This window comes from Lontra canadensis, unplaced genomic scaffold, assembly GCF_010015895.1.
Source record: "Lontra canadensis isolate GAN:19392208 unplaced genomic scaffold, GSC_riverotter_1.0 scaffold14, whole genome shotgun sequence".
NCBI classification, from domain to species: domain Eukaryota; kingdom Metazoa; phylum Chordata; class Mammalia; order Carnivora; family Mustelidae; genus Lontra; species Lontra canadensis.
Genome location: NW_022631008.1, coordinates 5,884,414 through 5,912,156, shown reverse-complemented (window position 1 = coordinate 5,912,156; position 27,743 = coordinate 5,884,414). Strand labels below are relative to the sequence as shown.

The following is a 27,743-nucleotide window of genomic DNA, read 5'->3' as shown; positions in this document are numbered from 1 at the left end:
GGGATTCCACGAAAACCCTATTTCGGTCGCCTTCTGCCTCCTCCCTGGAGCTGCTCGAGCTGTGGAGGCAGACCTGGTGGAGGGTCAGCCATGCAACCCAAATCTGTTTTTCAAGGTGAAAAGTAAATTCTGAAAAGCAGATGTTGCTTTCCTCAGTCCTTTCCACCCCAGAGATTTATAAGCTTGACCCTAGTGGAAAGTCATTGGGCCATGGCTAGAATCCTTTAGAAATTAGTGTTCCTTACAATTAGTGAAATTGCTAATGGATCTTAATCTTCATTCGAAAGGATCTAATTTAAAAACTGGTCATTTGTCTTGCAGTCATTTTGGTCGTCTGTCCTAGCATTATTTTTGGTAACTCCAAAGGCAACGTGAGAGCCTGTTTTTCTTGATTCAGAGTCCTCTATATGAACAGCTCTGTAATAAAAGGAATAAAACACGTCAACATTAGATTTCAGCAAAAACAATTTTTGAAATTCATCGGCCCCTTTTGGAATTTTGCAAAGAAACTTTCTATTGACAAACCCATTTCCTTTTTTACTAATGGACATATTAGTGACGTATTCTGCCTGGTATATAATTTCCCTCAGCTCATTTTTATAGTATTTCTGGACTTCCGTGGGAAAATTCCTCTAACGTGTCTTTGTGCTTATAGTCGTATTGCCCCATCCAATGCCTGCTTCTCAGATACCACCCAGGACCTTCTGATAGGACAAAGCTGAGTTTATGGTTTACTGGGGTAAGAAAGAATACTTCAGCAGAGTGTGGTAGTTTCTGGGAAGTCAATATCAGATTTTTCTTGAGAATCTGAAGTATGGTTTAAGGCTGGTCTTTCGGTGGCCCAGGGTGAGAGGGCAGGGGAGTGGAGGCGATGGCTTGATTACATACTGATCTTCACAGAAGGCAAGGGAGTGCAAAGAATCTTAGGGTACAAACTGTTGGTGCTTTTTCTTGAAGAATTGGTTTTTCAGCAAGTTCTGTAATGAATAATCAAGCTATTTGTCTGGGCAGGAGTTATAATCAAGACCAAGAAACAGTAAAGTCATTCTAATGTAGACAGTAGGCTATATCCAGAGTAGGTAGTTTTGGACCTCAGTGTCCAGCTGTGTTTGGAGGGGGAGAGGTAAGATGGTTCCTTTCTCACCCTATAGGTCAAAATAATGCCAGGACCAGAAACATTTTGTGTTTAGTTTTGCAAAGGCTGTATTCTTCCTTGTAAAGAAGTTAAGTTGGAGAAACAGGAACTGGTATGTAGTGTGTATTTGTGCTAGTTGCTTTACATTCACATTTAAGCCCCATGATGACCCTATGACATAGAAGTATTAACCTTATACAGTTGAACAGACTGAGATCCAGAGATTAAAAACCTACCCAAGGCTAGGTCATGGTCAGTGAATTGAAGAGATGGTTTATGAACAGGGGTCTAACTTCAAAATCAGCCCTTTCCTGTATGCTGTGCTATCAGTTTATGAAGACAAGAAGCATAATCTGATCATTAAACAGAATATAATAGATTTCTCTGGCAACATAAACTAAGCAAATACATATTTCTCCAAACATGGAGTCATTGAAGGATGACCTGAAATGAAGTTAAATAAAAATATGTACAATACATATCTTTATGAATAAGGATCATTTGCTAGTTTAGGAGTGAAGGAATGTATTACATGACATGGCACATTCACTCAGCAAATTTTTACAATGAATCTACATTTTTCTAAGAACTATCATCAGTCCCAAGGTTTAAAGTGAGGAGAATATGGCTTCTGTCCTGGCATGGCTCTGGACTAACTTGTGGAAGCACATGTATAAACAGTTAATTGCAATACAGTCTGTAACCAGTGTATTAGAAATGTGTGAAGTGCTAAGGGAATATGGAGAAGACAGCTTCCAAATGTCAGGGAATGCTTTGTGGAAAAGGTAATATGGGGCCTCAGTCCTGAAGGAAGGACGGATAGAAGTGTGTACCAGTAGTAGGGTGAGAGCTTGGGGTGTGGTAGAGTATTCCGAGAACATCTTATGTGTGGACAACAGACCCGTGAGAGAGCGTGGTGTATGTTCACGGAACCACAGTATTTGTATAGGACTGAAATACAGAGTATGCCTCTTGGGCCTCACTTCAGCAAGTCCTTTGGACTCGTATCTTCAAAATAATATCTTGAATCTTTCCATTCTTTTCCATCCCTGTTGCCCTTTCCTTTCCTCACCCCAAACCCAGCTTCTGTTATCACCTATGTCATTTGCTTATAACAGCATTCTGATGGGTCTGCTTCCATCCTTGCCCTACTTTAAATACATCCTCCTTATAGCAAAAAAAGTGACTTCTCAAATGTAAAATCATGTCACTTATCTATTTAAAACTGCATTGCAAAACTATACCAGAACCTTAACATCTTTCTTTCCAACACCCATTCATACCACCCTATTCTTCCTTTCTGCAAGATCCTAGCCCCACTGTAATTTTGCTTTTCTAACAAAGCAAAGTCTTTCCATTCCCATTGCGTAGATGATTCCCTGTGCCTTAAAGGAAATGATTTTATATCATGACCCTTTGTGCTAGATGGAAGTTTCACAAAACAATACTTATAATGTATGTGCATTCTTTTCTGTACTACATTTTTCAGAAAATCCTGGTTGGGACTCACTGAATTTATTCCCAACTGACAACCTGTAGTTTGAAAGGTGTGTCCTCCCGTTGCTCTCTATCTCAGACCCTTGTTTGCTTCCATCATAGCATCTATAAGAGTTAATAATTATTTCATTTGCTAATTATTATTAGGGAATTAGTTATTTTGTTTTATTTTCCTTGTTTTGGTGTGTTTTCTTTACAGGCTTCATGAAGACAGCATGTTTTATTCACTAGCACAAGCAGAGTGCCTGAAACAAAAGGCTGTTTATACATATTTAAAGAATAAGTCAACTGTTGTGATGTAATATAAAGTTTGCAGCTTCACCAAATGAGTTCACAATTTTAAAGCTGTGAGATAAAAAAAAGTGGAAAGGATTGAAATCCATTTGTGTGACTGACTCACTCTTGGCAGGTTAATTAACCCGTCAGCTATAAAATAATGGTATTGATTCCAAGTTTACAGGATTGTTGCAAGGATTAATGATGATGATGAAGAAAACAATAATAACTATTGTTTGTGGAATATCTCACTTGTACCATGCAGTTTTGCTGAACTTCATGGGGCTATTGATAAGATCTAATGACATGTTAACAGAAAGTGCATAGAATCAAGAACTGTGAGGGGTTTGTGACTTTACCCTACTAGTCTATCACAGTTCTATGGGTGGTGGCAGAAAACGTGAGTTCCCTGGGTGAGAGAAAAGGATTATTCACAGCAATAGTAGTAGACAGAATGTCAGCATTTTCTTATATCGGTTCCCCAGGCCACTCTTCTAACCACAGGGTAATGTGAAGAAGGTCAGATAGATGATATGTACACAGGCCAGGTGCTCTGTCACATAGAAGAGGGATCCTTGAGGCTTTGAGGATGGGTAGTAAGCATGTTTCCCTTTGCTCTAGACTGGGACACTATTTCTGTCTTACAAATCTGTTTGCTATATGAGCATCCTTGAAAAAATTTTATGCCTGCTTACAAGACATGCAGAAACTAGGAATCCCATAGAAATTTGTCTCCTGTCACTTAGGACAGTGGTGTGCACACAAAGTGTTTTGATATTATCATGTTTAATCTTTTCAGTCATCCTATTTGTAGCGTTGTCTCCGTTTCTTAGAGGAGGACACTGACACTCAGGAAGATGAATAACTTACTGAGCAACAAAATTGTCAAGTTGAACTACTAACCCAGCTTTTTTACTCAAAGCTCGAATTCTCTTTATTATGTAGAAAAACCTTTGTAAAATGTTCCCCACTGTATTTGGCTCAGAAACATAATAATGGAATGTAGATTGTTTCTTCAGTTCCTTTTCATTTAGATTTTGATGTTAAGTTTAAAACATCCAGCTGAAGGGCGGAAGTGTGGCTGATTCAGTTGAGCATTGGACTTGATATCAGCTGAGGTCTTGATCTCAGGGTTTTGAGTTCAAGCCCTGTGTTGGGTTCCACACTAGTTGTGTGGAGCCTACTTAAAAAAATAAATAAATCCAGGGAGTTCGTTTTATTTATTTATTTATTTTACTTTTAATTTTGAGTGTCAGAATTACAGAAAAGTTGTGATAATAGTGCAAAGAACTCCATGTACTTTCTTACCCAGAGCCACCAATTATTAACATTTTACCACATTTGCTTCATCATTCTATCTATATATATTTCCTGTATCACTTGAGAGTGGGTTTCATAAAGCATGCTCCTTAACCTGTCAATACCTAATTGTTTACTTCTTTTTTTTTTTTTTAAGATTTTATTTATTATTTATTTGACAGAGGGAGAGAGATCACAAGAAGGCAGAGAGGCAGGCAGAGAGAGAGAGAGGAAAGCAAGCTCCCTGCTAAGCAGAGAGCCCGATGCGGGGCTTGATCCCAGGACCCTGAGACCATCACCTGAGCCGAAGGCAGAGGCTTGACCCACTGAGCCACCCAGGCGCCCTAATCGTTTACTTCTAAGAACAAGGCTTATCTGACCCAGCATGGTATAGTCATTAGATTCACATAATACCATATAATACTTTCATTTAGTGTATACTCCATTCCAGTTTTACTCATTTTTTTTCAGTATTTTTGTCCACTATAGGATCACAAGCTGCGTTTAGTTGTTGTATCTTAAGTGGCCGTAAGCTCTTCTCATTAGTTTATATTTACATAATGTGCTAGAAGAGGTATACTGCTAACTGTCTTACTGAATAGAAGACAGGATTCCTTGACTGCTGATGAGTTCTGTTAGATTTCAGGTGTGGCCTCAAGGAGCAATTAAATTTGATGACCAGTTGTCATCCAGTAAAAGGTGAAATAGTTGTGTGGGGAAGATACTCATCCACATTCGGGTGAACGACAGGACTGACTGGATGGTCTAAATGTATATTTCGCTTCTAACCTGTTCTCACAGGCCCACCAGCATTCAGTTCTGCTTAAAACTGTAAGTTCTTCAAGAGCTGTGCTAAATTTCTTTCATTACAGATACTTGGTAATAACTTGTCTTCCAAGTCTTTTGGAAAGTTCTCTTCTGAACTCTAAAGGTTCGGTTGTTACCTGGTTTGCTGCCAGTTTGAGTCTGAGTTAAACCAGACCTGTATCTGAAGAAAGTCTGTACAAGTGTGGGAGTGTTTGTGCGTTGGCTCTTGGTGGCAGATTTGTACGCCAGACCTGGTTACATCAGAATCAGAAGTAAGGAATAATCAGGGATAATAGACAATTTAAGTAATTTAAGATCTGGAAGAGTGAATTACATTTTAAGAATTTTAAGACTTGTGGCCTGTAGACTGTCACATGGGTTAAAATGCAGAGCTAGGGGAGCCTGGGTGGCTCGTTGATTAAACATCTGCCTTTGGATCAGGTCATGATCTCAGGGTCCTGGGATTGCACCACATGTTGGGGGGGGGGTGTCCCTGCTCTGTGGGGAGTCTGCCTCTTCCTTTGCCTCTGTTCCTCCTCCGGCTCATATTCTCTCACAAATAAATAAGTAGAATATTTTTTTTAATGCAGAGATAATTTTCATATGAAATGCCAGTTTTGCTACCTATATGTCTGATTGCTAAGGCATAAGGATCTCTTTTTCATTAGCAAAATTAGATTTATTTAAAGATTTTGTTTATTTATTTGACGGAGAGAGCAAGAGAGCACAAGCAGGGGGAACAGCAGAGGGAAAGGGAGCAGCAGACTCCCTGCTGAGCAGGGAGCCCGCTGTGGGACTTGATCCCGGCACCCTGGGATATGACCTGAGCTGAAGGCACTTAATCCACTGGTGCCCGAAAAATCTGATATTTTGTTAAATTATCAGAGACTTTGATCTTGAACCTAGCAAGTTTAACTCCTAATTGAATCTAGAACCTGTCTAGAACCAGGATGAGAGGATTTTTTTGGCTTTGTGTTCAGTACTTGGATACTTGGGGTAGAAATTGTGTGTGCCTAATGGAAAAGGAATGGTTGAGAACCTCCCACATCCTGGTTAATTAGTGTGCTTTCTCATATTGGGTACCCTGGAAGTCAGAATCTGTTAGGATCTCTGATGTTACGTTGCCAGATCTAAGATTTATAATTGTGTCTGGTACAATGTAAGCACTGAATACATATTAGTCATTATTATATTACACATTAGAATCTCTGATCTTAGATTCCCAAACCAGATCTGGCTTATGTGGATTTTCATTTTTTATACTCTCTTAAATGTTCTCCTCTTTCAAACCTCAGATTTACTCCTTATTCATTTGTGTTAGTTTGTTTGTCAAGGAATATTCTTAATATTTTGTGGATTTTATTTGTTAAAATTTTGAGTTTTATTGTTGTGGTCTTATCTTCATTGAGTAATTTTTAGCATATTTTATTCTGTAAAGTTTTTTTCTTTTCTTTTTTCTTTCATCTGTAAAACTTTTTTTACTGTTCAAGTAGATAGTTATCAATAGGCCCATGTTTTATTCGTGGTAGTCCTAGGTCCCAATGCCAGGAGAAACAACTTTTTCTGAAGGGGAAAGAAGAAATCCATTAGTTAAGGAAAGTTGTAGGCCACACTCTCATCAGAGAAAGCACTAAATCCGAGCTCAGAGACAGTTAAAGACAGTCTTACTATTTCCAAAATAATTCGCGACCTGTGAGAATCTGGGTGAATTAAAAACCATGCTCTCTGACATTTGACCACTTGACAGTAGTTCTTAATTTTTCTTTCTTTCTTTCTTTTTTTTTTTTTTTTGTGCCCCACCTATTTGAAAGATATTCCTATAATTAAAAACACTCACTAGCCTGGGCCCTGAGTGGTAACTAAGCAGCTGTTCCCAAGCCTAGTTTATAGACTGGAATCACCTGAGAAGCATTAAAAAATACCATAGCCCAGGCCCATTGGTCTGGGTGACATAGGGGCCTTGAAGTTCAAAAAATCATCAGGTGGTTCTGATGTTCCTTTAGGCTTGATAACCAATAACCAACGATGACCAGGAGACAGAAAGGTATAGTGTCACAGCACATATGGTTGCCACACTTTACTGCACACTGGAATTAACCAAAGAACTTTTTAATATCCCGTTACCCAGTCACACCAGAATATTTGCATGTGGAAGTCAGGCATCAGTGAGCTCTAAAAATCCTTGGGTCATTCCAACGTGCAGCAAAATGTGGGAACCACAAGTATAATGATTAAGAATGTTGACTGTGGAAGACATAACGGGTTTAAGTCCAGCATTTCCTTTGATAGGTATGTAAGTTCTCTGTGCCTCCTCTGTAAAATCTGGAAAATTAGTTACCTTTTAGTCTTGTCATTAGAATTCAGTGAATTAATGTGTAGTGTTTAGAATTGTATATAGTAAAAAAAGAATTGTATATAGAGTTTAGGATTGTGTTTGGTACACTGTATACACTCAATAAATGATAGTCATTGTTACATTATGTCCTCAGAATTCTGAAGTCAGGGTATTTTGAACCCCTTTTACACCCTACTACAATCCCAGAGGCTTTATGAAAGGGACCTAATTATTATCCGTTATCCAGGTGAACGTTTTAACCCCACCTGAAGTGAGGTAACCAGAAAGCTACGTATCTGAATCATACAGCTTAATTTCCGATAGGAATCTTTTTAACAGTACTTTTATAAAGTTGTGCTTTGGTAAAGAAAAAACATTTCTCATTTTTGCAAAAATAACTGTGGGGTCATTGTAAAGAATTAAACCAGAAAGGTAAAAGAATTAAAAAAAAAAGAAAAAGAAAAAACCGTCCTCCATAAATAATCATTACTAACATTGGTTGACCTTTATTTTATATAATATTTCTTTGCGGATATACAGGCACAATAAAAGGAATACTGGATGGGTAGGCTTTTTTACAAAAATTCGGCATATTGTAATGAGATTTTATTTTGAGGTGCTTTTTTTTTTTTAAGTTTTCTGATAGAAAATGTCCAACTGCTGGGGTGCCTGGGTGGCTCAGTTGGTAAGTGTCTGCCTTCCGCCCAAGTCATGATTTCAGGGTCCTGGCATCAAGCCCCTCATTGGGTTTCCCGCTCAATAGGGCATCTCCTTCTCTCTCTCTCCCTGTGCCCATCCCTTCTGCTCGTGTTCTCTCTCAGATAAATAAAATCTTTCAAAATAAAAGAAAAATGTCCAACTACGAAATGTATAATAGTCTTGATTCCCTATGTACCCATTTTTAAATTAAAAATATTGTTTTGCTTGAGTTTAAAGAAAAATAAATTAAAATGTAATTCATAGAGTTATTGCTTTATTTCTGAAATGAGTCCTCTACTTTATGAAATGAGATTTTGAAAAACATTACAGTTTGTTTTGGTTTAAGATTTATTTGAGAGAGCAAAAGAAAGAGAGCAAGTGTGCAGATATGCCCGAGAGCAAGCACGCAAGCATGGGGAATGGCAAGAGGGGAGAAGCAGACTCCCCACTGAGCAGGGAGCCTGATGCAGGCCTCAATCCCAGGACTCTGGGATCTTGATCTGAACTGAAGGCAGACGCTTAATCAACTGAGCCACCTACCCGCCCTGAAAAACATTACAATTTGAAGTCTTTTTAAAAATTTTTGATTATTTCAAGGGCACCTGGGCTTAGGTCATGATTTTGAGGTCCTGGTGATATGGTTTTTGGAATACAGGTGAGGTTCACTGGGTGGAGATTTGGAGTCTACAACCAAAAAAGAACTCTTGAAACGTCTTTGGTGCAAAATGGTGGTTTTATTAAAGCATAGGGACAGGACCTGTGGGCAGAAAGAGCTGCGGTACCGGGATTTTGAGGAGTGGCTGATTATACTCAGCAGCTGGGGAAGTAAGGAAAAAGAGAGGTTTACAAGACAACTTTCACGTGCTAAAGAGGACCCACGTAGGAGATACCAGAGGTCTTGCCACCATCAAGTTGAGGTTGTTTTCCCCCTCTAGCAAGGTAGAACCTTAAGATAGGTGGGAGATTCCTGACAGAATGTTACACTGATGTCACCTGGGAGTGGGGGTGGGTGGTGGGGGGAAGGTGCTTATGCTTTGTCTTCAGCTAGCCTTCTGCTTCCTCATTATTGGGTTGGGCCTCATGTTGGGCTCCTTGCTCAGCAGGGAGTCTGCTTCACCCTCTCCCTCTCTGCCACCGCCAAACATGCGCACATACATTCTCACTCTCTCAAATAAAATCTTTAAAAATTTTGATATTTCGTATTTAGATGGTATCAACACTTGCCATTAGACGTGAGGATGTTTTTGTGGTTGGTATAACTTTCCTCTGCATTTCTTAATTTGGGTACCTTTCTCAAAGTGTGTAACACTTACTGTCTGTTAACCATATCTGCACAACTTATTCCCTATGCATTTTATTTTTCTAAGATTTATTTATTTTAGAGAGAGACAGAGGGGGAGGGTGTGGAGAGGACAGAGGGAGGGGAAAAAGAATCTCAAGCAGACACCCCACTGAGTGCAGAGCCCAAGACTCTAAGATCATGACCTGAGCTGAAACTCAAGGAGTCAAGACACTCAACTGACTGTGCCACCTAGGTGCCCCTCCTATGCATTTTATATTGAATTGGGTAAGATGCTTACCACCAGTCCTGTTCCTAAGGTATGGCTTAATTGGCTGGATTTCTTTATAAGCAGATTTTTCAGAAGAGCTCATAGTACTTTTTTTTTAAACTTGGTTCTTTTTCTCTTTATTTTTTTTTAAGATTTTATTTGAGAGAGAAAGATCACAAGTAGTCAGAGAAGCAGGCTTCCTGCCAAGCTCCCTGACAAGCAGAAAGAGCCAGTCTGAGGGCTTGATCCCATGACCCTGGGACCACAACCCCAACCGAAGGCAGACACTTAACTGACTGAGCCATCCATGCACTCATAACTTATTTATGTTTTGTTTTGTTGTTTTTGTTTTGAAATTTTGACTTCTTAGATAAAATAACCCTAGAAGTATCAAAAGGTGGTTTAAATCATTAGAAAATTAACATGTTTATGGGGCACTGGGATGGCTCAGTTGATTAGATTAAGTGTTGGCCTCTTAGCTCAATTCAGGATCTCATGGGTCCTAGGATCGGCCTCAGGTGGCCCCACACCCAGCTCAGGAGGGAGTCTGTTTGAGCTTCTCTCCCTCTGTCCCTCCCCCAACATGGGTCCCTGTGCTCCCTCTCTAAAATGAGTCTTAAAAAAAAAAAAAAAATCACATGTTTAGAAGTAATATCAGAAATCTTCATTTTAGAAATAAGGCACTAACACCAGATTATCTAGTTCTGAATCTGAATTTTCCAAAGACAGATATGGCAGATACAAATGCATACAATGTTATTTTAAAGTTTAGCAATTTTCATATGTTCGCAATTCAGATTAAAACACAGGTGAGCAAGTAAAACTAAACATATCGCTTCACAACTTTTCCTGTGAAGCATCTAGTCCTATATAATATCATTGCTAAATTATTCATTTTAACCAGATCATGATCTTTGTGGTTAGGTAATACGGCTACAAAGTAAACTGCATTTGTTTCATCCCTGGAGTTTTCTTGGTTGGGTGCTTTATTTTTTGAAATTTCATAACTTAAGCATGATGTATCTGTGTTGAGTTTTCCAAATTATATTTTCCTGACATAGTAGTTATTTTGATTTGTAGATTTTTTTTGTAAAGATCTTATTTATTTATTTGAGAGAGAGTGAGAGAGAGCATGAGAGGGGTGGGTTATCGGGAGGAGCAGATTGCCCACTGAGCAGGGAGCCTGACTTGGGACTTGATCCTGGGACTCTAGGATCGTGACCTGAGCCAAAGACCGTCATTTGACCGAGCCACGCAGGTACCCCAGATTTTCTTTTTTTAACAAAATATTTAATCATGGAGAAAATTAGTTATTATGTACCCATCACCCAGTTTAAACAACTGTTACCATTAAAATCTTCTGGGTACCCATCCCTGGCTGCAAACTCTTTCCTCCCGTGTGAGGTTTTGTGTTCATTGTATCTGTGCATGTCACTACCTATGAATGTATCCCTAGATAGTATTCTTTTACAAGTTAATAAAATTTATGTGCGTGGTAGTCAAAGTGTAATCATCCTTTTACAACTTGGGTTTTTTGTTTCTTAGGCTCAGTTTTAAAAGAAAAAAGATCTATCCATAATTGTGCATGGAGATCTAGTTCTTTTATTTTACTGTTGGGTGTCATTGCAGCAGTATGCCACAATTTAAATTTGGTCTCTTATTTCAGGGATATTTTCCCTTTTATTGACTGTTAGGCCCTCCCATCACTTTGGTCACACTTTTGGTACCCACTGCTGCTTATGTGACCACGTGTGCTTCCAGTCACTTACTGCTAATAGCACCTCATCTAGTCTAAAAGCCTGCTGGTTCCAGCCTATACTCAGCTCAAATGTGGCAGTTAACATCCTCAAGAACAGCTCTCAGTCCATGGGGAATGGAAGCCCTTGCTTCCTGTTTTTGGATAGACCATTTTATTAGACCTTGTGTGTGCTTGGAAAATTAAGCCCCAGGGCGTACAGCAGTAACCTTGTCAGCACAATCTTAACTTTTCCTCCTTCCTTCTCACGCTTCTCAGTCTGTCACTTGAACCCTCAGGAATTGCCTCCCAAATAAATTACCTGCGCAAAGTTCTTTTCTCAGGCCTTGCTTTTGGGGGAGCTGAGATCTCTAAGAATGCTTTTTCTTGGCTTTTGTTCCTTCGTCTCTATACCTTGTGACGAGAGACCAAGAGGCCCTGCTCTATACAAGACTGCTCCATTCTTTAGAACCTTCTGCATGTTTTCTTGGCTATCACTTTTTGAAGAGTGTGGCTTTGGTTTTTTTCTCTTTATCATTATGGTATATACTGCTGGAGAACCACTGTACCTATCTTCCTGTCTGCTTGCTTTCCTGCTCTTTTTCTGCTTTAGGGACACCAGTTATCATAAGGTTGGATTATCTTATACCCAATTTTATTTCTTTTTCTCTGATTGCTTTCAATTTATGTTTTTTAAAAATCTGTATTCTCTGATTATCATAGGCCTCTGTGTCATTTATTTTCAGTTATGAATGTTTCTGAATTCTATAATAAAAATGTTTAATCATCAATTTGTCTATTTAATTTTTAGACTCCCTTTTATCTTTTTCTTTCAGTTCTTACTGTGTTCACAAATCTTGAAGCACTTTTGATGAATACCTTTGTATTCATTTGGTTGTATTTTTCTAGACAAGAGCTCTTTGATCTTTTGTCCTTCCCTCTCTTCTCCTCTCCCCCACTTCCAGTTTGTCTGCTTGTTTTGCCTGTGTTTCATCTTGCACATGCTTGACCGTCCTGCCCACACTTTGTTTGTTCCCGCATTGTGTGGGCGACTTCACTCTCCATGTGACATTTGTTCTTGGTCCACGTTGCTTTTGTGATTACAAAAATATAAATTCTAAGGTTTTTCCACGCTTGTCTCTCTGGTAGGTTCTGGTGACATGTGTATATATTATTCCTGAACTCTGACCTGACATATTAAATTTTGCTTAGGTAGCTCTGATATTTTTTCACCTTCCTGTAAAAGTTCCTCCTCTGATTCTTACTGCCCATACAAAACCGTACCGAGATCTCCATTTAATTGGGGAATGTGTTGCTGTTTTCATTGGAGAGAACTTTAGTGTGCTGCCCTAGAATCTTCACTTCTGAAAAGTACAGAATTAACTTCTCCGTTTTACTCCTTCTCTCCCACAGCTCTGTAGCCTCTCCCTCCAATCACAGATGAAAAAAATAATGGGATTCATTTTTTTCCTCTTCAGCTTGGAGTATTGATGAGAATTGTTAATTCAAGTTAAGAGGCTTGCCAAACAAGGCTGCTCCATTCTTCTTCACAAGTTGTGGTTTGTCTCCTTGGCTGTCCCTTTTGAAGTTTGTAACTTTGGACTGTGCCTATCCTGTTTGTTGCTGGAGAACCAACCAACCAATCTGCCTATGTATGACCTACCTTCCTTTCCTTTCTCTATTCTTTCTTCCACCCTTTCCATTTTAATTTGATAATGGGTGGAAGTTGGGAGTTGGGAGATAATGTAAAGAAGGCTTCATTCCCCTACTTATCCCAGAGTCTTTTTAGGTTTTTTAAATTTGTTTTGTTTTTAATTATGGGAAAATACATACAACACAAAATTTACCATTTTAACTATTTTTAAGTGTGCAGTTCAGTGGCGTTAAGTCCACTAACATGGCTATGCAACCATCACCACCAACCCTATCCAGACTCTTCATTTGTAAAACTGAAACTCTCTGCTCCTTGTAACCAGTGATTCTCCATTTCTCCTTTTCCATCAGTCTTTTTATTTTGGTTTTCTAATTTACATCATATAAATATGTTTCTGTGCCTTTGGGAAACTGCTATTGAAGATATTTTCTATTTTGATATTTAAATTTTCGTGAATATAACTTGGTCTTAGAATTTACTTTTAGGAAAAGTTTGTTGCCAGACAGCACTATATTATATAGTTAGATTCCTTTTTGTACCTTGGTTGCCAAAAAGCATAGAAACTATCTTGACCTTGGGTTTTCTGGTATGATTTTATACCTCCATTTTATTTTTATGTGTTAATTCCCCTCAGAGCCTTTTTTTGGAGCAACTGAGATATAATAAAAGAAATAAGCAATTCTTTTGAAGATTTTATTTATTTGAGAGAGAGCGAGAGAGAGCACAAGGGGTTGGGGTGGCTGAAGGGGAGAGAGGAGGAGACTCCCCTACCAGGCAGGGACCCCGGGATCATGACCCGAGCCAAAGACTGGCTGGCACTTAACCCGCTGAGCCACCCAAGCACCCCAGAAATAAGCAATTTTTAAGTAATTTTTAGTTCATATTGGAAACAGAATTTTTTGTGTGTTGCTCATTTGGATGTAAACATTTTATTACCGAAGTTCAAAACTTATTTGTCAGCTGAAAAACTTTAAAATTGACCTATATAACTAAGTTTTGTATTGTTTTGTTTTCCAGCAGACTTTATATTTAAGATAGGCATAAAATCTTAGTGGTTATGGTAAGTTTGGGAGACGTTATGTCTGTTAGGGTCCGTGACCAAAGGAGCGAGACTGATACAAAGCGAAGGACAAGCAAAGCTTTATTTCGCACCAAGCATCGAAAATCAAACCTGCCGGTCAGGGCCGCCTTTTACAGAGAGAGTGACGACTCCCTGCCTCACAGACTAATTTTTATAGAGCAAAGGCCATGTGGTTGAGCCTGGCCACACACAGGTGGCCAATGAGATTGCAACACACAGAGAAAGCTGCACAGTCATGCTAGGTCACACACGGGTGGCCAATTGAATTACGATTCACCCCATAGTAGCTATTTGAACTAGCCTATCACCTTGGTCAGAATTGGCGCCCAAAAGGCAGGGCCCACATTCCTTGGTAGCTAGGGAGACAGTATGCACGCTCCACTGATTGGATGTCTCCACCTGGCCCGACTCATCCCTGGTATTTGGGCTCTCTTACCTCCACCTGACCTGAACCACCCTTGTATTTGGGCTCTGTTATCAGGGACTGGTCGACCAGATTTTACTGGTTTCCCGGACTTGCTTTTAAGTAAATTCCCCTGGAGGGGGGGCAGGGGGCAGGGTCAATTTAAGTTTTACTGCATAAACAACAATATCACTGCTTAACCGAGATGAAATCGCTCTGGCTAAGTAGGCCCTTACAATGTCCAAAATAAAACCTTAATTTTAAAGGAAGAAGATAATATTTATTACATGCTTATTGAGTGACACATTTTTCTTAATCCTTATAAGAACCCTTGTTTATTTTTTTTTAAGAGTTTGTATTTATTTATTGAGAGAGAATGAGAGAGAGCATCAGAGTGGGGAGGGTCAGAGGGAGAAGCAGACTCCTTGCTGATCATGGAGCTGAATGAGGAACTCAATCCTGGGACTCCAGGATCATGATCTGAGCAGAAGGCAGTCACTTAACCAACTGAGTCAACGAGGTGTCTGAGAACCCTAGTTTAATAGATTATCCCCATTTTTCATATGTGAAAGCTTAAGCTCATTTATGTAAGATGGCTTTCCCTTGGACTTATAGCTAGTAAAAGTGGACCTGGAATTTGAATCATTTTTTTCTTTTTTCTAAAAGAAATTTTAATAGAACCTCTCTTATTGGTCTACCTATATTGGCAAGAACTCTTTGTAATATAAACATGAACTGTTACAGCCTTTATTCTATAAATGTGGTGGAAATGTTTATCCACTCCTAGGAAAATGGCCTAAGGAAATAACCTTTTTTGTAGAGGCTTTTGTAATGCAGTTTCCAATGACTAGAATTTAAAAATGAAGACTGTACTCTGAGACATGAATTCAAAAATCAACATATACTAAGGGGCACCTGGGTGGCTTAGTTGATAGGGCATCTGACTTTTCATTTCAGTTCAGGTCATGATCTTAGGGTCGTGAGATCCATCCCTGTGTGGGACTCTGCACCAAGTTGGAGCCTGCTTAAGATTCTCTCTCTCTCTCATAGTTTTGGGTTTTCCAGAATGTCAGGTAAATAAAATCATATACTATATAGTCTGTTAACAGAGTTGGGTTTTTGTCACTTAGCATAGTGCATTTGAGGCTTATTTAAGTTAAGTATCTGAATATTCTTTTTGTTGAGTAGTATTGCGTTGAATCTGGTACAAATTATTAACAATCTTGCCTTTTTTTTGTAATGTTCAGCTTTCCAGAGTGTTGGATCTTCCACCAGAAAACTTGATCAAGTCAATATCTGCAGTTCCAATTTCCAGAAAAGAGTTAAGTATTTGTAACAACTTAAAATGTTGCTGACTTTGTCACTATGCAAAAAAAAAAAAAAAAAAAAAAATTGTTGTTCTTCAATTTACAGAATAGACCTTGAAATAAACCATAAAATATGTTGTAACCTGTTACTCCCATTCACTTAAATAGTGAAATAAAATCTGTATTTTACCTACTTTGACATGGCACATTAAATTAGTACTCTTATGGTGTTTGATGTTTATGCTATTAATGATAATTATGGCAAAGTCTTTAAGGAAAATTAGGAACAAGGTCAAAATTTAATTCTGTGACAGCAAATAAAAGGACTAAGATTGCAGTTAAAATTTCAAGGTTTTGGGGGGTGCCTTGGTGGCTCAGTCAGTTGGGCATCTGCCTTCAGCTCCAGTCGTGATCCCAGAGTCCCTGCTCAGCAGAGAGTCTGCTTCTCCCTCTCCGTCTGCCCCTCCCCCTGCTTCTCTCTCTCTCTCTCATTCACTCAAAAAAAAAATTTTTTTTTCAGGGTTTTTGAAGGGATTTTAGAGATTATACACTATCTGATGCTTGAAAACTCTAGTGCTATATTTACCTACTAGGGTTTTTTGTGGTTTTCAGGTTTTTTTGTTTGATTCCATTTGAGAACGCCTGGTGATAGAAAACATATAACCCTTAGTTCCTTTCTTGGATACAGGAAGATATCTTTTATGAGATTGGTCCTTCTGACTGATGATTCTTTACCATTTGGGTAAAAAAAAATATGTACTTGGATAAAATGCCCTCTCAGTTAATTAATAATGGCAAGAAATTAGCTACATAGTAGGCATTTAAGCCCAAAGCTTTGGGAAGATATAATTATCATTACCATTATGTCCGAATATTTTGTCTCCTTAACTTTGTCAGGATTTCAGGAGAGGGTAGGATGAAGATTATTGTTCCAGGAATAGACAAAGAGTAAGTGGAAGAGGAAGAGAAAGGCTACATTTGGCCTTGTTGAAAGAAAGCATCTTTAAAGTGTCCTGCTGCAGCTTACTTTACATTGAGTTCTAAGAACAAAGGCAACCACAGACCAAGGGGATCTTGTAATTACACATCTATTAAGGTTATATTTGAAGCCATTTACCTATTTCATAAAATCTATAAATGGCATTTTGCATAATAATAAAATAATAATGAAAATCCCTGCTTTTTATTTTATGCATCAGGGGCCTTTAATAAGCTAAACAATCTTGGCCCATCTTTTTTTTTTTTTTAAGGTTGATTGATTGATTGATTGATTTGACAGAGAACTAGAGAGCATAGATAGAGCAGCAGGGAGAGGGAAAAGCAGGCTCTCCACTGAGCAGGGAGCCCGATGCTGGGCTCCATCTCAGGACCCTGGGATCATGACCTGAACCCAAGACAGCTGCTTAACCGACTGAGCCACCCAGGTGCCCCTTGGTCCATCTTTTGAAAAAGATTTTCTTTACCTGCCTGGAGCTCCTTTGGGCAGTTCTACTTTAATGATACTATATTTCACTATACCTTTGGTTTATAGAGAATAAATATTGGGAAGGATCTCAAGAAAAGTATTTTTTTCTTCTCTCTCTCTCTCTCTCTATATATATATATATATATATATATATTTTTTTTTTGAGAGTGAATACATGAGTGGGGTGGCAGGGGTGAGGGAGGGCGCAGAGAGAAAAGGAGAGGAGAATCCCAAGCAGTCTCCATGTCTAGCACAGAGCTGACACTGGACTCAGTCCCACAACCCTGATATCATGACCTGAGCCAGAATCAAGAGCCAGACACCCAGCTGACTGAGCCACCCATGTGCCTCAAGGCTCAAGAAAATTCATAATGGTCTTTGTTGACCAGGTGGCTTAATGTGATGTAAAACAGATATCATAAGATATTTTAGGCATATCCCTGAATGTCAAGAGTGATAAAAATGAAGTCATTTGTACCCCCTCTAAAATAGGTCCTTTTGTTTCGGTGGCAGTGGATTAAACAGTGGTTTAATCACTTACTGTGCCCATGGAATCTCATTTTCTAGTTCCCTTTTTTTTTTCTTTTAAAGATTTATTTATTTATTTGGCAGACACAGCAAGTGTTACCACAAGCAGGGGAAGAGGGAGAGGGAGAAGCAGCCTCCCACCAAGCAGGGAGACAGACATGGGGCTCAATCCCAGGACCCCAGGATCATACCTGAGCCGAAGGCAGCCACTTAACAGCTCAGCCACCCAGGCGCCTCTCTAGTTCCTTATTAAATGTCAAAAGATGTTCTAGCTAGGTAATTACCTAGATGTTTATACATCAGTTAAATTTTTTATTACACTTTGAACTACCTATCTCACAGAGATATAATAAAGTTACAGTTAGGTATTAGAAGAGGAATAGAAGAAGAAGAACTTTAGAAGATAAAGTTCTAAAAAAATACAAGTTGATATTTCTAATTTCTTTGCTTTATATTTTTAAAGCAAAACCCTTTCCTTCTGATAAAATTGTATTGAAGAATCCATAATGGTTAGTTGTTACTGTTGTTGTTACACTAGTAATGTTTTTAAGATATTATAGCTTTTTCCTATTTTGTTTTCTGTCTTTAGAGAAGTAGCTGATTTTCAGCTCTCTGTGGATTCTCTATTGGAAAACAACAATGACCATTCAAGACCAGATATTCAAGTTCAAGCCACAAGACTGGCAGAAAAGGTACTTCAGCACTATTATCTTTTTTAGACATTATAACAAACTTAGTAAAGAAGAAAAAACTCTGCAGGCTATCTCAGGCATAATAATGAATTTAATAGTGTTTTTTTTGTTCAAGGCACCTTGGAAAATACAATTTAAATTCATTTTAGCCATGTGCAATAAGGTTAAGATGATTTTTCAAATTAGCTATAAAGCATTCCTCTTGAGCTGACATTGTTCAATTTTTTGATTAACTACTTACAGGAGGACTGACGTGTTAATTAAATTTACAGATTGAAGCTGGATGGACTTCTGAATTTAAGAGAACAAGCTTGATAAATTAGAGCAGTGGGTTGCAATTTTTAAGATGAGTGTCTGAGAAGATGAGCATTAAAATATGAGAAAAAATGATTAGATGTAAATAGAATCATGATTACAGAGAAGTGGCTAGATAATTTAATAAACTCATTCATTTCTAATTTCTCTGTTGGGTTTGGTATCTAAAAGGGGAATTGAAAGGATTGTAGAGAATGACCAAATCTAAATTATTAATGTAATACCATAAAAAACAGGGTTTTTAAAATATGGTTATTACATGTGACACAGAGGCTTCTGGGCACACTGGAGGATTGGAACAATGAAAGTCACTATCATAGAAAAAGATGTGTAAAGAATGAGTATAATCAAAGAGCTTTGGTAGCTGAGTAACTATTTATTTGATCAGAAAATCAACCTAGATTTTTATCAGGAAGTACACGAGGAGTAGAATTGTTCTGATTACAGTATTTAGTTCCTTCCCCCATATCCTGTGAGTCTCAAATATAAAGACTAGTGATTCCTCAGTGAAAACAGGTATCTCTTCAAGTTTCATGGGTATATCAGGTGCTTAGAAATCTAGTTGGTTAAAATTTTAAGGTATATTCAATGAAGACCAAGTATTTAAATGATACTATTTTTTGTGTGGGTACAAGTGCTGGCGGCGTAGGGCCTGACAGAATGAAATGTCCTGTGGCTCTCTGCAAGGTGGGTGAGATAAAAAGAGTTCACTGCGTGTCAGGGCACATCAGGTAGGGGGTGAAGTGATACTGGCTTCCTTCCATGTGAGGTGGAGAATTTGAAGTGAAAGAATGGGAAAGAAGAAGAGATTCTGAAGATAGAGTAGTATTCTAGGCTAGAAAAGGAGGAAACTTGTCAAGTGATAGAATTGAACAGATTGGCTAAGGCCCAGGTCTGGATATAATGACAGAGATATGATGCACCCGCTGCGTTTGGACTCCAAAGTGATAGTATTAAAACTACAAATATCATTACACTTGTTTTATAACATATTTAATTTTACTTGATTTTTTTTTTTTAATCTTTACAGCTAAAATGTGATACAGTGGTGAGCGAAATCAGCACTGGTCAAGGGACTGTAAATTTCAAAATTAACAGAGAACTGTTAACAAAGGTAAGAATGGATTATGTTCCAGCTATGCACCGTTACTCAGTCTGATTTAGCTACAGTGGTTTTCCCCCAGTTCTTAAAGGTCACCTCCTCTTGCCTCAAAACCTTACACATTCTGATTCTCCTTCCTGGAGTGCCACCCCAAGTTAACTCCTGCTTACCCTTCAGTTCTTGATATTTCCTGGGCTGTGCCTTTCTGTCCCCTTCGTTTATGTGCTCTACCATCAGTGGGTAGCTCTCCTTTGCAGAACTTATCATAGTTGGTATTATACATCTTTTTATTTGATTAATGCCTCTTGCCCTTTAAACTAATTTCTGTTAGGGCTTATAGCATCTGTTTTTCTCTCTGTTGGATCTGCAGTTCCTAGCACAGTGCCTGGCATGCAGTAGGTGTGAGATAACTATTATTGAATAAATTAATGGACTCTATATTGAATGCCCAAAAAGTACTGCTCGTTTTGGCTCTCTGGTAGTCTGTAATCTGTTGGTAGCATGAGATTTATACAGATGAAACTATAAGAGAGCTTATTCTTTTAATAAAACAAGTATTAAAACAAAAGTTGGATTGATACAATAAGCATAAGAAAGATCAGAAAACTCAGGATGGCCTGGAAGAGTTGGAGAAATGACATAAAGGGACTGGGTCTCATTTAAGACTGGAGGACTGGTAATCCTGGATAGGCAGTGGTATGAGATCTTTCGTTGAGAGTTTCATCTCAGTTGAAATTGAAAATTTATCATAATGCATGCTTTAGGCTGTTACTTTGTTTTGTTTTGTTTTTTAAGAAATACCGGTTTTGAGTTGCTCAGGCTTAGAAATGCTGCAGTCTTGAATTGAAAACTACTATAAAACCAAAATTTCTAATATAATTTCTCACCAAGATTATATAGATTATAGACATTTGCCCATCTGCCTTATCAGTCTTCCAAGGGAGAATTCGTGTTAATATGTTTGCCTCTAGATCCTTGAATTTTTTTCTTTTATCTTTTTATCCTTCGTACTTCAGGGAGAGATAATTAACCAAAATCAGTCACAAGGACAAAAAGGAAATTTGTTTTGAGCTTGTTGAAAAGTGTCTGCAGTCTGTTAGGCTCTTGGTTGGTAACATTTCATGTCAATTTAGTAAACCATTGAGTCTAATTTACCGTTTCTAAATTAGTACTCTTTCTTCCGATTATGATCCTAAGTATATTTTTTTAAGATTTTATTTATTGGGGCACCTACGTGGCTCAGTCAGTTAAGCATATGCTTTCAGCTCAGGTCATGATCCCAGGGCCCAGGAATCAAGCCCCATGTTGGGCTCCCTACTCAGTGGAGAGCCTGCTTTTCCCTTTCCCTCTGCCCCTCCCCCTCCCTGTGCTCCCATGCACTTGAACACTCTCTCTCTCAAATAAATGGTAAATAGATAAATAGTTATTTATTAGAGATAATATTTTATTTATTTGTTAGAGGGCATGAGTGGGAGGAGGACCCCAAAACTCTGAGATCATGACCTGAACCAAAATCAGGCACTTAACTGACTGAGCCACCCAGGTGCCCCAACAGTCTCAATTTTTTTTTTTTCAAAGATTTTATTTATTTATTTGACAGAGAGAGAGAGATCACAAGTAGGCAGAGAGGCAGACAGAGAGAGGGGGAAGCAGGCTCCCCGCTGAGCAGAGAGCCCGATGCGGGGCTCGATTCCAGGACCCCAGGATCATGACCCGAGCTGAAGGCAGAGGCTTTAACCCACTGAGCCACCCAGGCGCCCCAACAGTCTCGATTTTTATAGAAGCAGAAATGCAGCTCCCCACAGTGCCCACCAAACTCCAGTCTAATTCATAGGCAGCAGTATTTTACCTCTTTTATTTTCCCTGAGATGGGAAAATGTACTAGTAGATGATGTTGCTTTACAGCCAGCTTGACTGAAAGAGATGTGTTTTATATATCAAGCAAGGCATGTGTTTACTTCTTTTAAAATGTCAGTGGCCACGAATTTTCATGCTTTATTATTACAGTGAACAAGCTATGAGATTTTCTCTGATTTAAGAATGCACACTAGCTTGCTTATTAAAAGTATTCCCAGATCCTTCTCAGTTGACAACACAGAGACAAGATCTAGGGCTTTGAGGTCTAGCTACTCTTTATCACCTGGAAATCCTCCCTCACTGTAGCCTTGAATGCCTGGATCTTAGTGTGATTTTTATTAAAGGAACAAGCAGATTGCTCACAGTAGCCCTGCTCATACATCCTAAACTAGTGAACACCCATAGTCAGAAAAAGGAATATTGAATGTGCCTGGTTAAAAGTTACAGTTTTTTAATGCTAAGTCTTGTTTGCTCAAAACTTAAATTCTTCTACATCTGGCTCCATTATTTTCAGGTTTTAAAGAATGGTCATTTGCATGTATAATGAATTTTTCAGATCATATCAGGAAAAAAATTCAACCCTTTGGGACTGTTATTAATACATATTTATACATATTAAAGTCATCAAGATTGACATGTAGCCAGTGACCTGTGTCCAAAACTTACTTTTCAAGCAGGGAATTATGAATTTGTCATTGCTTACACATGTACAAACTTAGCCTTGCATAAAACATGTCTGTTTACGCATTGCAATTGAATTAACACTGGCAGCCCCAGGAAATGATTAAATGTTAGCTTAAGTTTGGATCACTAACTGCGGCCGTATAATGTCTTCGTGTAAATCATCCTCAAATATAGGAGACTAGAATGTGAAATTAAAGACAGTAGGAACTGCCAAATCATTGGAACTAGATAATGAATTTTTCAAAACCATAAGGTGGTATGACCAATTCATACATCGTGAAGAGCTGTCAGTTTGGTGTCAAGCTTCTGCCTGTCAGTAGCTTACAGATGACTTTCAAAAGTAATTTAAGGGGCACCTGGGTGGCTCAATGGGTTAAAGCCTCTTCCTTCGGCTCAGGTCATGATCCCAGGGTCCTGGGATCGAGCCCCGCATCGGGCTCTGCTCTGCGGGGAGCCTGCTTCTTCCTCTCTCTCTCTCTGCCTGCCTCTCTGCCTACTTGTGATCTCTGTCAAAAAAAAAAGAGTAATTTAAAATAATAGTTAATTCATTTAAGGGGAGAAAAAAAGAAAATATGAGTTTAACTAAAAAGGAAGAAGGCAAACAAAATCCTCTTTTTTTAGTTGTGCCTTAAAAGTACACAATGGATAACATCATTTTTATTTTACATGTATACCTGTATTTTTTCATTTGCCAAATTCAACTTTGCATGCTTTATTAAAAAAACTTAAGGAAAAAAAAGAAAAAGAGATACTAATTTAAATGGCTCTGATTCTGCTCATTATTTTGCTGAGATTAAGCCAGAAGGCAATAGACACATTCATGTTGTGCCAAGTGGCTGCGCACATGGAAGGAATGAATGATTAAACTCTTTTCAAGTATTGACCAAAAAACAAACAGGTAGTAGTAGCTTCTGTAGAAGTTCTTATAAGAGCATCTTACATTTTAATGTACTTAACAATAAGTAGATGGACCTCTAGCTTATTCATCTCTCAGAATATCAAGGAACTTTACTAGCTCACTGTCATTCTATAGTTTAAAACTTTGCCACTAATTTAATAAACTTTCTGTTTATTATTTGCCACGGACTATATTACTGAAATCTAAAGTTAAAGTGGCATGTGTTCTGCCCTCAAGGAGCTTATGATCTAAAAAGCATAAAAAATATCAGTGTAATGTGTAGTGGATATGATAATGTGATGCATGATACAGTGGAGGCATGTGTAAGCTGCACTCCAATGTAAAGAAAGGTACACATAAGTCTAACTTGAGGAGTGAAAAGGTAATCTTCAACTGGGCAAAAGTGGATGCCACTCTTAAAATCACGGTTGTGGATTCAAGCCTCATGTTTGGTGTAGACAGTCTTTTTTTTTTTTTTAAAATAAAGATTTTATTTATTTGATACAGAGAGAGAGAAAAACAGTAGGAGAGGGAGAGGGAGAAACAGACTCCCACTGAGCCGGCAGTGACGTGCGGTGCGATCCCAGGACCCCGGGATCATGACCTGAGCCGAAGGCAGACACTCAACTGACTGAGCCACCCAGACACCCGGGTATAGACATTACTTAAAAACAAAAAAAATTTTTTTAAATCTTTAAAAAAAAAAAAAAGACAGCTATATCTGGGAGATATAAATGCAGGCATTCAGGCAGAGAAGATAGCCTGGGCCAGAGTACAGAAGGTCAAGAACATGGCATTGTCTGGAAATCAGTGGTGATAGAGTATGGTTCACACATAGGATGGCATGGGGGAGGGTATGAAATTATATAGTGTGAAGGGCCTTATATGCCCTGCGTTAGAATTTCAGCTTTTTCCTCTGTCATCATTTTCCATGGTGTGTTATGTGTACCACAGGTGGTATGCTTGATAATTTTTTAGTATTACACTAATAAAATTCACCTCATTTTAATATTATATATTTATTACCAAAAAATAAGACCCTAACACTTCTACCTTATGGTTTTTATGGATGTTATAATGTGCCATTTAACAAACCAGTTTTCTTAAAATTATGAAACAAAGGCGAAATGCATGTAAAGTAAAAAACCAGAAATTGATAAAATCTTTTAGATGTCTTGGAATTATTGAAGGGTTTAAGTAGAACATAGATCTAATTAAATTTACATGTTATATAAGGAGATAGTTATGTATTATTGTTTTGTTGTAGTTTTTGTAGTGGTATAGCTGATGGATGATGAGGGTCTAAACAGGACAGAGGGGATAACTATAACGATAGGCAGTGGCAGGTGCAGGATTTGGTGATTAATAGGTGGTTGATTGTGAAGGTTGAGGGAAAAGGGTAAATCTTAGGTACTCTCGGGTCTTTGACTTGGTTAGCTGGGTGAGGTGGTAAAGTTCATGTAGATGGAGAATGCAGAAGAAAGAGGAGTATATTCCATTGCACATCTCAGGCACTTCAGATCTTGGAGTTGGACATACCAGTCTGTGGCACAGGAAAGATTTTATTAGGTAAGTAGTAGTTGAAGTCTTAGGACTTTATACCTAGGGGACGTATGAAGTAAGGAGCTAGAAGCAAGAAGGAAGCACAGCGTAGGGAGTAGGGCCGCAGGCAGTGGAAAAGGAGCCTGCAAAGGAAACTAAGAAGTAGAAGTCAGTAGAGCTTAATACCCTTAAAACCAAGGAGGGTCAGTGGTTGCAAGGAGAGGAGTAGTCATCAGCTAAGCTGATGTTAGAAAAGTAGTCGCCCTGGGGAGGGCGGGTTAGGGTGGATGATCAAAAGGGACTCTAGACTTTTGCCTTATTCGTTTAATATTTTTTTTTATTTTACAAAAAAAGTACTCATAAAAGTAGTACTGCATTAAACAATTTAAGCATTCAGTTAGGTGTGGCATTCTTTTTTTTTTTTTAAGATTTTATTTATTCATTTAAGAGAGAGAAAAAGCACAATGAGGGAGGAGGGGCAAACGGAGAGGAGAGGGAGAAGCAGGCTCCCCACCTAGCACGAGCCCGATTTGGGGCTCCATCCCAAATCCCTGAGATCGTGACCTGGCCTGAAGGCAGACACTTAACTGACTGAACCACCCAGGGGCCCCAGGTGTGGCATTTCTAATTCTAATTTTGAGAGCCCTTAGAGTGAATAGTAGAAAAGGAAGCTCTAGGTAGCAGAGGGATCAGATTGTCAATGGAAGGTTTAGAAGTGGGGCATGTAAGATAGTCCTTCATTAAAGTTGCTTTTTTTGTTTGTGCTAGAGAAATATCAATGAACTAAGGGTCATTTTTTTCAGGGAGAGCTTAACTTCCCATGATTGCCTTTTGTGGAGTCTACCATCCATTACATATAAAGGGGTGGAAAGTGACATGGATGGGTAGAATGTTAACTTTAGAATAATCTGACTCTGAATTCCTCCTCACTAATATTTACCTCCCTACTTGCAGCCTTGTCAGCTATTGTCTTGGAGTAAATAATTAACATTTAATGGGCCCCTGAGGTATAACAGGCACTGTTCTCTTTAATGTCTCTATATGTTAATCCTTTCTCTCTGTGTCTTACTATATAGTGTGAGTGAAAGGAATATTATTTCTTCTGTCCTTGTACAACTACATACTGTTTCTGAACCTTGGTTTTTACATCTATTAAATGGGAAATGTCCATTTTTAAGATTGTGAGGCTTAAAGATAACATAAAAGCATCTGTACTTTAACCGAGCATTTTGTATGCTTCTTAAAAGTATTGCTTTGCTACCTCCTGCTGCTTTGTCTGTCTTTTCCATTAAGTGAGCATCTTAATAAACTCTTAAGATAGTAAAATTCTTCACATCGTAAACTATGTATTTAGGACTCAGAATCCAGTTTGTGAAGTAAAACCAATGTAAGAGTAAATAGCCCATTACAGTAAATTCAAACCCCTAAACTAAAAAATAAATACATTTATAAATAAACACATCACACCATTAGCAAAAAACAAAGTATGAATTTTGTGAACCATATAACCTATGTACATTTCTAGAAATGAACCTGGAATATGTTTTGGTTGTTTCTGTTAGTTTTCCTTGTTTTTTGTTTATGTAGCCAGTAGGCATTTGAATTAAAATTTTGTATTTGTTTTCTACCATTTCTTGTGATCCTTAGTAATACAAAAGTAGCAGTGGCATGCAGTAGTTAACACATTAGCTATGGCGTGAAAAAGGTTTTGCCGTGTAGCCTAATAGAGTATGATGGTGAGAAAGTTAACTTCTCTGTGCTTCTCTTTCCTCATTCATAAAAAATAAATACTTATCTCCTAGGGTTGTTGTGAGGAATAAGTGAGTTAATACATAGGAAATGCTCAGAACAGTGCCCAGCATATAGTACGCATTCAATAAGTATTAGATGCTCCTTCTGGTTTTGGTGTTACTATTTGCTGTGGGACTTTCAACAGTTATTTAACCTCCCTAAACTTTAGTTTCTTTATCTGTATAATATCTCTATCATTGGTTCCTGTAAGAATGAATATAGGTGATGTATAAAAAGGGGACAGAGCCCCCATAGATGTTAGTTCTGGTTATTACTGTTTTGACTAGCATTTGAACATGGTGCTGACAATGCTGTGAAATTCTGAGTTCTGTAAATTAGAATGAGTAAATGAAGTAATTAAGAAAATCGCAATTTTTTTTCTGTAAATTCCATGTAAATTCTGTAAATTCCATGTGTTTTACTTTTCAGACAGTACTACAACAAGTAATCAATGATGGCTCAAAATATGGATTCAAAAGCGAGCTTTTCTCTGGTCTTCCCCAGAAGAAGATCGTGGTTGAATTCAGGTGAGTGCCTACTCATTTTATGTGTTGGTTAGTCAAGGTAGCTGGGCAGGTAAGTGTTTTACCATTATCATCTGGGGCCTCAGGACATAACACATGGAAAAACAGAAAACCAGTGAGATTATATTATTTTCTTAATACTACAGTGAACTGATCACTGTACCATGAATAAAAATTTTAGACTCTAATAAAAAAAAGTCTGGTGATTATGGTTTTTTTTTAATTAAGTATTTAATAGTTAACTTTTTTTTTTAGAAGAAGTACTTATTCCATCTTTGTAGACTCTTAAAGCCGAGGTAATGGTTACTACCATATTAAGAATTTTAAAGTAATGTGATTACCAGAGAACAAAGCCTTTGTAGTATTTGTAATGTATATTTTTTAAATTACAGAAAACTAGTTTTAAGTTTTAATATGCCTGTAAATAATCCTCATTACTTCATGTTGCACTGTCAGCATATCTGTCTAATTTTTGAGCTGTTTTTAGGCAACCAAAACAGAAAGGGAGTACTTTCAGAGTATAGCTAACCAGTTGACAGCTCATGGAAAAGATCAGAGATACTGTAT

The 27,743-nt window shown here is 38.1% G+C and overlaps 1 protein-coding gene across 1 annotated transcript in view; it reads left to right on the top strand.

Moving 5' to 3' along the window:
- The window catches only part of RARS2 (arginyl-tRNA synthetase 2, mitochondrial), a 58,426-nt gene that overhangs the window by 150 nt on the left and 30,533 nt on the right, over positions 1-27,743 (top strand). Inside the window, exons 2-5 of the mRNA XM_032858083.1 lie at positions 15,719-15,792; positions 18,361-18,463; positions 19,809-19,892; positions 27,082-27,179. Of these exons, the coding sequence (XP_032713974.1) occupies positions 15,719-15,792; positions 18,361-18,463; positions 19,809-19,892; positions 27,082-27,179 (359 nt within the window). The remainder of the gene's footprint in view (positions 1-15,718; positions 15,793-18,360; positions 18,464-19,808; positions 19,893-27,081; positions 27,180-27,743) is intronic.